This window comes from Triturus cristatus, chromosome 9 (assembly GCF_964204655.1).
Source record: "Triturus cristatus chromosome 9, aTriCri1.1, whole genome shotgun sequence".
In the NCBI taxonomy this organism is placed as follows: Eukaryota; Metazoa; Chordata; class Amphibia; order Caudata; family Salamandridae; genus Triturus; species Triturus cristatus.
This window is the reverse complement of record NC_140592.1, coordinates 337,494,376-337,511,080: the sequence shown is the minus strand read 5'-3', so window position 1 is coordinate 337,511,080 and position 16,705 is coordinate 337,494,376. Positions and strand designations below refer to the sequence as shown.

Genomic DNA, 16,705 nt, shown 5'->3' with positions numbered 1-16,705 from the left:
AAGAGACGGAGGAATAACGTTCAATATTTTTCAAACTGGACAGAGCCTAAAACTTCCACATACAGTCCACGACAAGCTAACTTTTTGAAAAATTACAAAAAAACTACAACCTGTGATCTCTTAGCCTGCTCCGCTGCTAGTCCATGATTCACATTCTCATTGTATATTTGCTCAGAAAATGTAAAGCTTTTTTATGAAGATCTCTGCATGACTAGGGGCTACATTATTATATTTTTGCATAAGGTTCCTAACAACACAAATGAGAATGACCACTTTCTACTCAAAGGATATCATTACTCGGCTTACAGGCATTCCAATGAATTGTGGCTTAGCTTAATACTGCTCAAAGTTTTAGGGAAGAACAGGTATAAGTCCAAAACTGCACCATTCTCAGTGAGATACTTTATCTCCTCCTACGAAGATGTGCAGTATTCCAGTTCAAAGGCAAGTACATGTCTTGTGCATATGTGAAGAGTTCTTTTGTACCCGGTCAGCACTCAGTGGTACCTCTTATTGTACCTTGAAGCTAACCTGGCTGTTTTGGGATTACGGTTTTACAAAGTGACCAGGCTAACTTGTAATCTGGATCCGCCTGCCCCTTAGCTCACGTGGTCTTAACTTTGACAGATGATCAACCACTCCTTTTTGGGAGGAGGTTCACCAGAATGCAAAAGGTAGCTAAGCTGCCAATGGCGGCTTAGTGTGTGAATGCTCAAATGTTAACATGGTTGGGCACTTTGAGGGCAACTCAACCACGCCCTGTTCTGCAATGGCAATGTGTGACTGTCTGTATTCAGTGTAACGTGACTTTAATGGTATGTAACTGCTGAACTGTCATTGCTTGGATACTTGCAAATCAGAATAGAGGAACCGGCACCTGGGATTTTACCCTATTTTTGGGAGTGACAGAAAAGCCACTTTAATCTGGGAATTTCAACCCACCCAGAGGCAACCATTTTTTTCACCAGTGCTATTACAAGAATATGAAACTTTGTTGTGCTTGAGTTTTAAATCACACCTTTTCTCATGTGCTTCAGAAGATGCTGAATACCTCCCTTTTTTGTATTAACTATGCTATGCCCTCACATTTAGTTGAGTGATAACTTGATGAGCATGCCTTTTCCAGAACACCTCCTCTGGTACCAAGGTCAGGTGGCTTTCTAAAGTGCAGGAAAAATCAAGCAATGTGCATTAAGAGCATTTCTTAACACTGCTATATCCTAGAAGAATAACAACCATTAAGGCGTGATGTTGGTTTTGCAGCTTATCCCATGAAGCTGGCTTGTGGTTTTGCTGGGTTTCCGATTAGGGCTCCTCCTTCACTAAGGAAAACGGACCAAGCTTCTGAGTGAATATTCAGATTGCAATCCAGTGACAGTACATTGAGCAGTGGCTGCTAAGCAATCTCTCCATCCATTTATTCTTGCTCCTGTGTAGTCCAACAAGTTAATTTTTAAAGATTACTCTAGTATGAAAGATTTTGTGTTTTGGGCAGGCAGGACCAATGAATGGACATGAAGGATATGCAACATTTAATGGTGATAGTTCCATGCAGGTTTGGCGTATCGGTTGTTAATGGAGCAACCACCCTCAGCAAACTCTCCAACCAAGTGATTAAAAATGGAATCGACTTCCCCATTAAGAAAAAGCATTGTGCCACTCTTAATGACTTGCAGTTCAGGTCATCCCTGACTTTAAGGGCAAGATGTTTAAATGGTGTGATGAAAAAACACTTCTAGCATTTGTTGAGGTTGGGTGCCATACCCCAGTCATGAAAACAGAAAAAAATGCAGTGCTGGCTAGAGGAGGTTTTGAGTTTTGGGGATGGATTTGTGTATTTGCTGGGACACAAAGTAGAGAAATCATATGGACTTGGCTCATTCAAACTTTGTAGAGGGCTGAAAATAACAAATACACAGGGCCCTTCTAGACGGAATACCATGCTGTGTTGAGTAACATAGATCCTTCTTGGTAGTGGTAGGTCAACTAATAAAGAAGTGAACGTCTGGGTTCTGTTTCTAGAAGTTCAGAAAACCTACAAGGTAGAGGAAACGCCAATTCATCATCTAAGGATATGCTTAGGCCTGTTGTCATCAAGTAAATGCCCCATGCACAACAGTTTGATAGTTATTCCCGTGTGCGTAAGGGCAGGCTGTTCATATCTCTTCCTGTGTTGATTAATCAGCTTTACAATGAGCACAGGCTGTTCATATCGCTTCCTGTGTTGATTAATCAGCTTTACAATGACTGTACATTGAATAGTGAATTATAAAAGCCGGATCCACTTTTCAGTGTGTTCCTTCACATAAACCATGCCATCAAGGATCATGAAGTCAATTTTTGCTTGCCCATTTCTTAACAGAGGCATCGCTAGGAGAACCTCTCCATTGTGCAGAGCGGTCCCACTGTCAGGCAAACCATATATAAAAACAGAACACTTTTTTACATGGGAGTGGGCTAGTATTAATGCACCAAAACAGCGGGCAGATTGAAAGGGAAATTCTGAAAAGCAGCTCAGACCTTGAACACTTCCACCTCTTCCAGGATGAGCTCTTCTGTCTCCAAGTCGTCCTTCGGGAGCACAATCACTTTCTGTACAGTTCCCTGATCTGGAGGACAGAAAGAGGTCACAATTTAAGGCATAACTGAAGCAATTCTTAACTCACCAATAACTTACATGGTAACAGTTTCCTAAAAAGTCGGTCAATAATACTAGGATAGAATTCCATACCACTCCACGCTCACATGCCCAGTGATCCAGTGGAGATTCAATTTTGGGAAACGTTCTGCTTGTAAGCAATGCACACATCATTTAATTTATCTGCTGAGGTATTCATGAAAACGAAAAATAAAGTTGTTTTTGGCCTGATCAAATTCTTGAAAGTAATGTGATGTCATCTGCATGTTATTCTGCACTACACACAACCTGGCACACATTCCTGTTTGGCAGAATCATGTGAACATCATGTTCCATAGATTCACGTATGAGTGAAAGGGAGAGTTCTCTGCCCATTGTGGGGCCAATAATAGCTATGGCCAGCTGTGGTTTATCCAATAAGGTTGATATTAGATACAACAAATTAATCAATAGAAACCAACAATGACAGTGGAGGAAACTAGAGACCGACAGTTATTCTGGGCATACAGGAGGCCAGATCTGTAAAGGTGCAAACAAGAAAGCACACTAAGTGTAGATTTGTCAAAAGGAAAACAAGCATTTGAAATGCTAGTAGGCCTTGCTTTAACGTGCTGCACCCTGCACTTTCACAGATACACCGCTTTCTTTCCACTCACGTGAGCAAAGTCTTCCTATGGTGAAAGGAAAATGTGCCAGAACCAAGAAAGAACATCTGCTTGCTCTCATATGATCTAACACAAGCACAACCAGCAATGCATGAGAAGAGGAACAAAGTCTGTGAGAGGACACATAGGGCAGAAGTAGAGACCTGGGATAGTCTTTAACAAGATCAGTTTATTTACTGGCAACTTGTGGAGGAATTCTAATTGGGATTTAACTAAAGCATACGCAGGTAAATTTAATAACAAATATGGCTACTGCATTCTGAAGGTGAAAAACAGGATATTTGGGTAAGCAAAGAATGACTGCATTCCCATAATCCAAACTGGACGAGAAAGCTGCCTGGAACGCCTGCCATTTCCCTTCAACTCTGAGGAAAGGATCATTGTCCTCAAGCTCTTCAAAAGGCAGCAACATTTACCAGTGATCCTGTGGACATGCGGGCATGAGGACAACATCAATGTTGATAGAAAAAACAGAATTTTTGGTCATAGCAGCATATTTCAAGAGCGAGCCAAAAGCAAGTGACTACTAGAGGTCCCGGTCTTATGACGACTCAAGAGCAAAACCTCTATTTCATAGGAATTCAATTTCAAATGGTTAATGGTCATTCAAGATGCGACTGAAACAGGGCATTCTCAAAGTATAAGGTAAAAGTCAGAGTTACTAGTACTTTGTTGTTTCAAAGTGTAGCTAAAAAACAAAGCCAAAAGAACAAATTACAGCAACTAAAAGGAGTAAAATAAATGTTAAAGAACGCTAAAGAAAGTACGTGATTCTTTACTTTTATAACGGAAAAGTACTTTAATACACAGACAACTAAATACTAAAAATAAAATTACAAATGTACACAGTGAAAACGAGATCTGCTAGCACCACCTGAACTACAGTGGGTTAGAAATCTTAGTAATAAGCAATGCATGCGCCTCCCTATGGTGTTTGACAAGGAGCTCACAACTTAATGATCTTCCCATTGTATTTGCCACTGAGCTCACTGTAAAATTATTTCCTGTTGCATTTGTCATAAAGTTCCCAACGTGTAACCGGACTTTCAGTGTAATGCGGTACAGCAGTTCAATGCTGAGTCAGGTTGGAGTTGGGGGCTAGAAACTCGGAACTGAGCTACACATTTAAATTACACCTAAATCAGTATACAACCAGTACTTTTCTTAACAATGGAAAATGACTTTAATACACATAAACCAAATAGTATACTCAAAATGACAGATATTTAAAAGATTTCAAGTGGAATTAAAAATTGGATTCCCTCCTTTAGGTGCTTTTCAGATTACCCATTATGTATCCTACATATATGTCACTGGGGACAATTCACCCTGTAAATGAAGTCTGCTCCCATTATCTGTGAGGTATCGTACGACAACTGGTTCAGCCAGGAGGCTCGGATTGCAAAAACCTGCAATAATCTTTTTTGGGGCCTTTTAGAAAATACGAGGTTTTCACAAGCAAAAAAGGTTACAACTAAAGGCTTGTCAACACAAACATCAATTAAGTCAGCCTATTGACTTGAACACGAACATAAACCTGGTCATGTGTTATATGCCTAGAGAGATCCATCTTATATTTTAGACAGCCCCAAATAATACAATGATATGAACTGTATGCCATCCTCTAGAGTCACAGAGCATTTACTGTGGCTAGACCTAGAAATGGATCTTTGTACTAAAACTATTCCTACTGTATTTGTCAACTTCAAAATGTAAAGATCCTTCCTACTTCCTATTGTATGTGTAAGATGGTTCATGATGTAAAGGCCCTGCCTAGGGTGTTTGGCAAGGTGTTCACAGTCCAAAATACCTTCCTATTATGTTTGGCAGAGATTTCACAATCTAAAGCCACCTTGTATGTTTTTTGGGCAAAAGGCTCATTGTAAACCCCTTCCTGTAATGTTGAACGGGATTTCACAGTGTGAAACCCCTTCCTACTGTATTGGTAACTGGGTTACACTATGCAATGACCCTTCCTACCAATAAATTCAATAGTAAGGGTTTTGCATAGCGAACTCCGTGCCGAACACACTAGAAGGAAAATGCTACTTACCAGTATGCATCTGTTCTTGGCATGTAGAGCTGCAGAGTTGTACACTTTTGCATAGATCGCCATCTGGTGTTGGGCTCGAATGTTTGCATGTTGTTTTTTTCGAAGAAGTCTTTGTAGTCACGTGGTTGGTGACTCCTCCTTCGGTCGACAGTGCGCATGGGCATCGACTCCATCCCTAGATTGTTTTTGCCACGCAGAGTTAGATGGGGTAGTGAGAAGTAGAAAGATGTCCATGTGTAATGTATCTAAGTAAGATAATACTGGAACAGATAGAGGTATCCGGGGAGGCGGGTGGGCGTGTACAACTCTGCAGCTCTACATGCCAAGAACAGATAAATACTGGTAAGTACCATTTTCCGTTCGAGGCATATGAGCTGCAGATTGTACACTTTTGCATAGACTATACAGCAGTTACCTCGTTAGCAGTGGCTACCTGTATCTGTTGCAGTAGTTTGAAATCGTGTTTTTAATACAGCCTGACCCACACTAGCTTGCTGTTTTGCCTGCACATCTACACAATAGTGTTTTGTGAAGGTGTGTGGTGTAGCCCAAGTTTCTGCTTTGCATATGCCATCCAGGGGAATGTTCCCTAAGAATGCCATAGAAGCCCCTAGTTTGCGTGTAGAGTGAGCTCTAGAGGGAAAGGTTAATGTGCGTTTGGCTTGATGTAGCATATCTGTATGCATTTTACAATCCACCTTGCAATTCCTGTTTTGGATATAGGATTACCTTTATGAGGTGGGGAGAAAGTCACAAAAAGTTGTTTGGTTTTCCTAAAGGATTTTGTTCTTTCAATGAGTAGTAGAGTATTGCTCTTTTAACGTCTAAGGTGTGTAGAGCTCTTTCTCCCACTGAGTCTGGTTGAGGAAAAAACACTGGGAGTTCAACAGACTGGTTGAGATGGAAGGCAGATACTACTTTGGGTAAAAATGTTGGGTTAGTCCTAAGAAACACTTTGTTATGATGGATTTGTAAAAATGGTTCTTGTATAGTTAATGTCTGGAGTTCACAAATTCTTCTGAGAGAGCAATTAAAAAGGCTACTTTCCAAGTGAGGAACTGTAGTTCGCATTTGTGGAGAGGTTCAAAAGGTGGACCCATTAGTCTGGTAAGGACTACATTAAGGTTCCACACCGGAGAGGATGGAGCTCTTGTTGGAATTATTCTTTTAAGTCCTTCCATAAAAGCTTTGATATCAGGAACTCGAAACAAAGACAAGTGTTGTCTGTTTTGTAGGTAGGCCTCTATGGGGGCGAGATGTAACCTAATAGATGTATATGCTAGGTTACATTGTTGTAGATGCAAGAGGTAACAGATGATGTTCTGAATGGAAGCATCTAGTGGGTTGATCTTGTTGGGCGTGCAATAAATGACGAATCGCTTCCATTTTGCCGCATAGCATGCCCTTGTTGTAAGGCATCTAGCCTCTTTAATAACGTTCATACAGTCTGGTGGGAGGTTGAGGTAGCCAAACTCTAAGATTTCAGGAGCCAGATCTCAAGGTTGAGTTGATTGGGATCTGGGGGTCTTATCTCTCCATGGTTCTGAGTAAGAAGTTTGGGTAAGAGGTGTAGCATTTGATGTGGTACCACTGATATATCCAATAGAGTTGTGAACCGTAGTTGCCTTTCCCATGTTGGAGAAACTAGGATCATTGTGAGGGAATGTTGTTTGAGTTTCCGAACCACTAACGGAATGAGTGGGAGAGGTGGAAAAGTGTAAGCAAATTTGCCTGACCAATTCATCCATAGCGCATTGCCTTTGCACAATGGATGTGGATACCTGGATGCAAAGTTTGGGCATTTTGTATTTTGGTGTGTGGCAAACAGATCTATTTCTGGGTATCCCCACAGGCGAAAGAATGGAAGAACTTGAGGATGAAGTTCCTATTCATGGATCTGCTGTGCTTGAAGGCTGAGCAGATCTGCAATCTGATTGTGTACCCCTGGGAGATGTTCTGCCAGGAGGTATATCTTTTGCGGAATGGCCCATCTCCATATGCTTTGAGCTAGGTGTGACAGCTGTAGGGAGTGTGCCCCCCCTTGCTTCTGTATGTAATACATTGCTGTCATGTTGTCTGTACAGATCAGGACAGCTTTGCCTAGAAGGTGTAGTTGAAAAGATTTCAACGCTAGGAATATTGCTAACAATTCCAGGTAGTTGATGTGAAATAGTTTTTGTTGGGGGGTCCAGATACCCTGAATGGTTTGGGTTTGAAGATGAGCTCCCCAGCTGGTGTTGTTAGCACTATCTGTGGGACTGGCTCGAGGAACGACCGCCCTTTGGAAAGGTTCCGTGTGTTCCACCATTGTTGAGAGTGATGGGTGCGGTCGTTCACCAACATCTGATCTGTTAGCTGACCTTGAGCCTGGTTCCACTGACGTGCCAAACACTCTTGTAATGGAGGCATTTGTAGTCTTGCACGAGGAACCAGAAAAATGCAAGAGGCCATCATCGCTATTAATTGCATGAACACTCGTGCGGATAGTGAGTGTTGTGCTGAAATCTTTGAATTAGCGCTTGTATAGCACTTATCCTGACTGGGTTGGGATATGCTAGGGCTGTGGAAGTATTTACTGTAGCTCCTAGGTATTGTTGTATTCTGGACGGTTGGAGGTGGGATTTGCCCAAATTTTTCTGTGAATCCTAGACTGTGAAGCAGTTGTATTGTGCAGAGTGTGTGTTGAACACAGCTGGTGTGTGATTTTGCCTTTATGAGCCAGTCGTCCAGATAAGGGAAGACATGAATGTGCTGTCTTCTCAAATGGACTGCAACCACTGCGAGGCACTTGGTGAAAACTCTGGGTGCTGTGGTGACCCAGAATGGTAGAACTTTGAATTGGTAGTGTTGACCATCTACCAGAAACCTGAGATATTTCCTGTGAGCAGGATGAATGGGAATGTGGAAGTAGGCGTCCTTTAGATCTAGAGTGGAGAGAAAGTCGCCTTGCTGAAGTAGTGGAAGCACTTGTTGTAAAGTGACCATGTGGAAGTGGTCTGATTGGATGTAGAAGTTAAGCGGTCTGAGGTCCAGTATTGGCCTGAGAGAGCTGTCCTTTTTTGGAATTAGAAAATAGAGGGAATCGACCCCTGTATCTTGATGAGGCAAGGGAACTGGCTCTATTGCATGTTTTTGTAATAGTGCAAGAACCTCTTGATTGAGAAGCGTCAGGTGTTCTGATGACATTGGACGCTGTTTGGGAAGAATGTTGGGAGGGGTAGAAGTGAATTCCAGGCAATAACCATACTAGATAATTTGTCTTACCCACTTTTCTGTTGTGATGGAATTCCAGACAGGCAGGAACTGTGAGAGACGTCCCCCAACAGGAGTGGGATGATCGGGGGGAAGCGGAGGGAAGTCACTGTTTGATATTAGGGGAGCTGCTGGTGTTGTTACCCCTGCCTCTGTCCTTGTTGTTGTTCCCCCTGTAACCTCCTCTAGAGTACCCTCTGGAAAAGGAGCCCTGGTTGGGACTTTTGTAGGATGAGGACGGGTGTTCCGGTGTATTTGTTTTTGAGCCTGCTCTATAGAAGGAACGTCGAAAGGAGCCTCTCGTAGAGGGTGACTGCAGGGCTCCCTTAGACTTGGCAGTCTCTGTATCCTTTATCTTTTCCAAAGATGTGTCCACTGCAGGGCCAAAGAGGTGCTCATGGTCAAAAGGCTGATTAAGGATACTGTTTTGTACTTCTTGTTTAAAGCCAGATATCCTGAGCCAGGCAGGTCTGCGTAGTAAAACACTTGTATTTACTTCGCGGGACGCAGTGTCTGCTGCGTCGAGCGTGCATTTGATGGATGTGTTAGTGATCAGTTTGCCTTCCTGTATAAGGTCATTGGCTTTATCTTTATATTCTTGAGGTAGGTGTTGAATGAGCTTTTCCAGCTCATCATAGTGAGCTCTGTCATACCTCGCCAGGAGGGCTTGTGTGTTGGCTATTTTCCAATAGTTTGCAGCTTGAGACAGCATACATTTGCCTGATGAGTCTAATAATTCAGATTCTTTGTCAGGAGGTCATGTGTCACCTGACCCCCTGAGAATTTGCTCTTTTGCGTGATTTGGCTACGACCAGGGAATCTAAAGGAAGTTGACCCTTTATGTATATGGGGTCAGTGGGAGCTGCCTTGTATTTATCTATTCTGGGGTTAAGAACCCTAGTTCTAACCGGGTCTTTGAATACCTCAGGAGCGTGTCTAATAAGACCTTTTAGCATTGGCAAGACATGAGATGATTATTGTGGCTGGTCAAATGCTTCTAGAATAAAATCCTCTTCTACAGGGTCTGAGTGTAGTTTGACTCCATGGTATGTTGCGGCCCTATTTATTAGTTGGGCAAAACCCACATTGTCATCTGGCGGAGATGGTTTTGAGGAGTAGAAATCCGGATCATTATGTAAATCAGGATCGATATTATAGTCATGCCATGGGTCTGGATCCTGTGGTGGCTCATCAGGCTCTAATGGTATTATATTATCACCTTTTTGCCCATCCCCATGTGCATCGTCACTATCCTCTGGTGGTGGAGAATGTGCTGGAGAAATCAGTAGATTAGGGTTAATTGGTGGAGGGGTGAAGGTGAAGTATTAGTGGCCATGTGTATTTTCTTTAGAGGAACCGGTGCATGTGGTAAATGTTCTGGTTTCCTCTTTGTAGGTAGCGTAGTAACTATAGGACCAGTCTTTGGATGAATTAAGATGGTGGTTTGCTTCGGATCCGGGAGAAAAAGTTCTTCGGAATCGTTAGTTTTCTTTGGTGTGGAAGATTTCTCTTTCGAAACTGGTCTTGGCTGTTTAGCAACAGTTTCCGGTATAGAAGCTGCTCCTGGCTCCGAGACCTTCCGTGCGGATTGTTTCGGCTTCGGAGGTTTCCGTTTGGGAGGCTTAGTTATGGAAGGCTTCTCCTTAGATGTTTTCGGCTCCGAGGTCTTCAGTGCCGAAGTCTTATCCGGCTGTTTCGGTGCCGAGGTCTTATCTGGCTGCTTCGTGCCAAGGGCTCTTTTAGTGGTTTTGGTGCCGAATGTTTTTCCGGTGCCGACGGAGGGGGGCGCGGCATCTCGGGAGACTTAGTTTTCGGTGCCGAAGATGTTTTTTCGGGACCGGGTGGCTGGCTCGAGTAGGAGCCGTAAGGCTTCTTTGTCCTTCGGAGCCGGGCCCGGAGCCGGGAGCTCAAAGTCTTTGTTCGGTGTGGGCCTGAGCCCGGAGGCGAAAGTGTCACCGGAGCCTTTGGTATGGGCTTGGGTGGGGCAGGGGTCTCGGTACTCACGGCCAGTTGAGCTGGGGTGACATCTTCGGCTTCGGAGTCGTCTGTTTCGGAGACCGAGACCTGTTCTTCCTGTTCTGGTTCCGGAAGGCTATCGGGACCTGGATGGAAGATGTCCGGAATGGAGCCAGTGCCTTGGGACATCTCGTGGCGTCGAGCCCGACGATCCCAGATGGTCTTCTTGGACTTGAAGGATAGGCAAGCCTCAAAGTTGTCCTCTCGATGTTCTGGAGAGAGGCATAGATTACAAACGGAATGGAGGTCAGAGTGTGGGAACTTAGCACCACACTGGGGATATTTTTTAAAGGGAGTCCGTTCCATCAAGGTCTGTCGTTATCGGCGCGGGTAGGCCCAGCAGCCCACGTCGAAGTTCGCAAGTTTTTGAAGTTGTTCGAAGTTTTCGTCGAAGGTGCATGTCAAAGGGTACGCGATCGAGACAATACCATCGGTTAGCAGTGATTGTGACACCGACCCGGAGCGCAGCAAGTCACATCCAAACCCGATGGCAGAAAAACAATCTAGGGATGGAGTCGATGCCCATGCGCACTGTCGACCGAAAGAGGAGTCACCAATCTCGTGACTACAAAGACTTCTTCGACAAAAACAACATGCAAACATCCGAGCCCAACACCAGATAGCGATCTATGCAAAAGTGTACAATCTGCAGCTCATATGCCTAGAGAATGAGTTTTATATTGTTAATTATGTGGCCAATATAATAGGAAGGTGTTCAACAATGTGAATTGTCCGGCAACTTCAATAGAAAGGAAAGGGATTTTACATTGTGAATTCTGACAAATACAACAGCAATGATGTTTACATTGAGAACTGTCTGGCAAGCAATATATGAAGGGGCTTTACATTGTGAACTCTGTAACAAACACCAGCGGAAGGGGCTTTACATTTTTTAACCTGAGGTGTGTGTTAATGCACCATCAGTTATAAGCAACTGAACCTTGTCTTAGGCAGACTAATCTGAGAGCATCCATGTTAGACAATGCTGGACTCCTTGCTTTAACACAGTGTAAGAACAATCCACCCATTAAAGCCTATTGGCTTTAACATATACTTTCCACAATAGATAATTTTGACCAACTGTATTGGTCATTACATTTCATATTAAACAAATAAAACCTCTTGTATCTGATATAACGTTTTCCAATGAACTAACCCTACCTAAAGCTTTGATCATTGTTTGTCATAACAGACTCAAGCCTACCCCACAGAGCAAAGTCTGTGCATTGCAAGCACTCTTTACAGTGGAAGCACACAACTTCCGCCCAATCAAATCATATAGGTGAAAGGTTTACATGTGTGTGTAACCAAAACCCCTCTTCTCAGCAGTGCTGCTTAAAGTTCTTTTTCGGTTGATCACATAAGGCAAGCTACAGATGTGCGGCCAAGCCAGACCTAAAAATGCCAGTTTAGGTAAAGTTCAACAATACGGATTAGGAGAGAGAGGCCACATAAAATGCAACAGAACCATAAAATTCTATTTCCTAACAGTCCCAACATGGAAGGCTGCAGATGCCAAAAACTACAACAGAACCCCATACACATTCCAGAGAACCTTCTACAGCAGAGCTGGAAGTATTCCACTTAATGGCCCAATAGTTGCCACTTTGAAGCTAAATCAAAAAGCACAAACAAAAAAACACTTGGGATAGGAATATTGGGCAGGTGAACGTTCAAAGGGTGAGGCCACGAGCTGCAGGACATCTGATGCCACTGAGCTGGACAGGCATCAAAAGAAGAGCTTGTACCATACACATAGAGGAGACTCAAGCTGCAGCATGGATGGTCTCTAGCCACAGAAGTCATCAACAGCTGAAAATCTGTCAATATTCAGCCAGAGAGAAAGAGAATATCAACTGCAGCAGAGTGGGTAAACTGACAGATAAAAAAGGACATCAGTTGCAGTAACACTGGAAACATTCAAAGTGGTCATAGGGTGTAGTTGGGGACATTCAATAGAAGTACAAGCAAAGCAAGAAACACCCAACTAGAAGAAAAACTGTAGCAACAATATTGGCATTTCTTCATCACAAATGCTACGAGGCGCCCCATAAGGCTTAACATTTAAACAGATAAATGTCAGCAGAGAAGGACTGGTAACACACAAGTACAATAGACGGCTTCAGTTGTAACAGAGCTCTCAACATTTAACCAAATAGACCTCTGGCGGCAGACAACGCAGCACTATTGCAATAGAGATGCCACCTGCATCTGCTGCGCTGGCAGCTTCCTACCCTGAGAGGGTACCTTTTCAGCACAAGTGGCAACAATCAACACGAGAGCTTGACACTGAACTTGAAATACTGATTTGGAGAGACTATTAGAGGTAACGAGGAGGCTACATAAAATAAGCACTGGAAAAGTCAACAGACATGGCGTTGACTGCCAGCCTTTTCGCTTTCTCAGTGCTTGTTGTATTTTGACATGGTATTTGCCAGAGCATGCATTGCCCTAGTAGCCCCTGGCACTTTGTGCTCAGTTGCACTCCCTGTGAGTTACCCAATAAAGTTAGCCAATGGCTGATGTGAGCTAACCTGTGGTGGGCAGACCAAAAATGTGAATGACACTAAAGATCAAAGGAGGAAGAGTGCTGGCTCAAAGCTCTTACAATCATGTGTACATATAATAAATATATATATATCAATTTATGTCTGTATAAACGGACCACCTATATGAACTCAAGAACTTATTTATATGGTTTTGTCCAACATGTATTTATAGGCCTCGGCTATTATTTTTCATTTATGATATAATACTGATCCATTGTAATTAGGAGTCCCTTCATATTTGTATATTGTTATTGGAATGCAAGTTTGACGTTTTACTGTACTACTGGTATTAATACATATTCCCCTTCTGTCTTTTGCATCTAGATGGGACCTGGAAGCTAACAGACACTATCGTTACCGTTAACTGATACGAGCACGGAGTAACTGGTGGCTTTTCACTTAGCACCATCTCCTTAAGGGTCATCTTTATGTTTATTATTTTTATTATTTTTTACTCCTTATCATGCACCTTGATCTGTATAGACCTGGTGGGAACACAGAGCGGGAATACTGGAGAAGCACGTGAATACAGTAATTTAGTCTCTTTTTCCTTAAGAATAGGGTACTATACCTTGATGATTTGTGGGACTTGAGAGCAAAGGAATTTGTATTTTTTCTTATTTTTTGTTTATCTATATGAATTTTGTTTGTAGTTGGAAGCCAGAATATTATTTCACTTACTATAAGTTTGAAAATGTACATATACAATTATAGCAGAATTAAGAATACTAAGTCTGTATGGTTCTCATCGATATATGTATACCACAGTGGTTCATTATACAGTGACTGTCTGTTTTTTTAATTCTTTAAAACCATGTTCAATTTACCTGACATCATTACGCAGCAATTTGACTAAATATTATTTTGTACTTTTTATTTTTGCTCTCATTCTCGTTATAAAAGATCAAATGAACTAACGAGTCTCTTTTCTATGTTTTGCATGTCTTTAAATGCACTGAACCCGGAACTTATGGTCATGTGACCAAGAGCTTGTGTGCTCGAAACGCGTCTTTGTTTGCCCGTGAAAATAAAACATTGGAATTGAACTGGATTCGTGTGGCTCGTGCTTGCAGGAGGAAAGGAGGCTGCGAGCTGTCAGAGGATATATATATATATATATATATATATATATATATATATATATATATATATATATATATATATATATATATATATATATATATATATATATATATATTTTTTATTTTTTTTTTCAAGGGGGGCTTCGTCATATCAAATCCACAGATCAAATTTACTGCAGAATAGTGGGACAAGGAAGCAATGCGGCTCTACAGGAATTTTTTTAAATATATTATTTATTTCACCAGTCCATACAAGGGACAGTATATATACACACACACACAAACATATATATATACACACACATATATACACACACATATATACACATATATACACACACATATATACACACACATACACACACACACACACACATAATTTAGTAAAATCTAAATTCCTTTGTGAATAACAGACATGAAAAAAGGTCAGCGGCTGCAGAAGAATATTCAACCAAAGAGACCATCCACTGCAGCACGGGTGGCAGCATAAGAGGCAATCCCAGTATTTAGATTCTACGAGTCATTTTGTGTTCTTGGTTTCAGACTTGTGTGGTGGGAAGGATGTGGTTAGTGGAGAAAAAGAGCAGGAAGCGGGTGTCCCAATCCAATACAACAGGTGGAAAACATGATCTTTAAAAGGTCATCTGGAGGCAACAAGTTATTCATCCGACTATGAACAGCTGAAGCAGGAGTTCCACAGCGAACCTGATCTTTCTCTGGCCTGAGCCTCTTCCTAAGATCATAGATATGAAAACCTTCTCCTCAGCCCAAGAGACCTTTGCCACCGACTGCCAAGGGTCACTTACTCATCTAGGAAAGATGGTCGGTACCATACACCCACTCGCTATTCACTGTGCCCTTTAAAACGTCCAACAGATGGCAACTGAAAAATAAACTCCATCAAAGCAATGGATGATCATCGTCTATGTGGGGTCCCCCGCCATTTACGCATGGATCCAGAGCTGCAGTACAGCTTTTAGAGGTGTGTGCTCACACATGGAGAGACATGCAGCTTCTCTTTGGGTGATCATCTAGAATGACAACATGGGATAAACCATAGAAAACCCTAGTTTTGTTCCTCCGCAGTTTGTGAAACAAAGACAATGGCTAACCAGAAATCTTAATGCGAGAGGCAGAACACCTATGCAAGAATGGGCCGGGTACAGCTAATCCTGTGTGCACCTGTACCGTATATGGGAGGTAGGCCAGAACAAAGTTTTTTGCTGCTCTACGAAATGGTGACATTCATCTTTATAAATGCAGCGTGTAAAGAAATGCCGTGTCCCCACTGAACACTGTGGTGGTGTTGTCTAGGCAGCCCTCTTGTTTTCACTGCCCTAGAACAAGACATGGTTTAGGGCCATCAGAAATTGCATTGAGAGATAGGGGATTGCTGAATGTGGAGATGCAGTGAAGCAAGTCAATGAAAAAAAAATAATAACTGGGCACAAGAATAGTAACGTGAAAGGAGTCAAAATAGGCAAGCCATTTTCTTCACTTGAAATCTTTTTTTATGACAAATATTTGTGTAAGAGTTTTCCTATATGGGTGCCAAGGCCGAGCTTGAAAATTGAGTTTCCATTCCAAACTTGTAATCCCAATGCCTCTTCTCAAATTTTTCTCTCTCTGCTCCCATTCATGCACTCCCTTCCACCCCAAAAGTCTAATGCGTTCCTGCTCTCAGATGGGGGGCCTGAGAAGAGCATTCTCTCCAACCATTTTCCTTCAGAAAGAGACTTCCCCAAGAATGAAAGGTCTCCTTCCTCACTGCTCATGGCAAGAAGCCATCCAAAGCTCAGAAGAAAATGTCTTTGCCCAAGCTCGTCCTCAGAAGTTACTCTATCTGGCACTAGGGGCCGAGTCCTTCACTCCCTGACCCTCTAAGGGGGTTCTCTGCAGTGCATGTCAGAGGTACTTCAACTCATCTCACACTGCTCAAGAGGTGATTCTCCCACATATGGAGGAAGCAGCTGGCTATGGCTGGTTCTTCCACAGTGCACTGACAGAGAAAGGGGCTTTGAATAGAGTTTCTTTCCTAACAGTGGTCTCTCCAGCACTTTGGAAATAGGAGTCGCCCATACTTGGTCTCAATAAGTGCTCCCAAAACTTTGCATCCTATAGTTCTCAAAGAGTTAGTGCTGGGAGGACAGAAGCTGCACCAATATTGGTCCTTTTCCATCCATCTTTCAGGCACTGAAGTGGTCTTTGTTCCCTCTTATCCTTCCACGGCTCTCTCTAAAGCATGGAGAGAAGGGGCCTCGGCTTTTACCACTCTTGCATGGCCTCATACTGTAAGATGTTGTGCTTCTGCCACCTGCTTCGGCCTGGAAGGGACCCCACATGTTGCTGGGCTTGTGGAAACTCTTGATGGAAAGTATTCTTCCAAATCTCTGTTGGATTAGTCAGTGTTTTGTTGGCTGTCACTTATTCGCAGCAAGCTGGGGCCAGCT

At 42.7% G+C, this 16,705-nt stretch overlaps 1 protein-coding gene and 1 long non-coding RNA gene across 5 annotated transcripts in view; one reads left to right on the top strand and one right to left on the bottom strand.

Annotated features, from left to right (window-relative positions):
- The window catches only part of LOC146797879 (uncharacterized), a 62,863-nt gene extending 48,668 nt beyond the window's left edge, over positions 1 to 14,195 (top strand). The window contains exon 3 of the long non-coding RNA XR_014968547.1: positions 13,498 to 14,195. This is a non-coding gene — a long non-coding RNA (uncharacterized LOC146797879). The remainder of the gene's footprint in view (positions 1 to 13,497) is intronic.
- The window catches only part of SEMA3F (semaphorin 3F), a 305,078-nt gene that overhangs the window by 16,291 nt on the left and 272,082 nt on the right, over positions 1 to 16,705 (bottom strand). For all 4 annotated transcript variants that reach the window (XM_085625080.1, XM_085625077.1, XM_085625079.1 and 1 more), the window contains one exon: positions 2,521 to 2,609. In XM_085625080.1, coding sequence (XP_085481206.1) covers positions 2,521 to 2,609 — 89 coding nt within the window. The remainder of the gene's footprint in view (positions 1 to 2,520; positions 2,610 to 16,705) is intronic.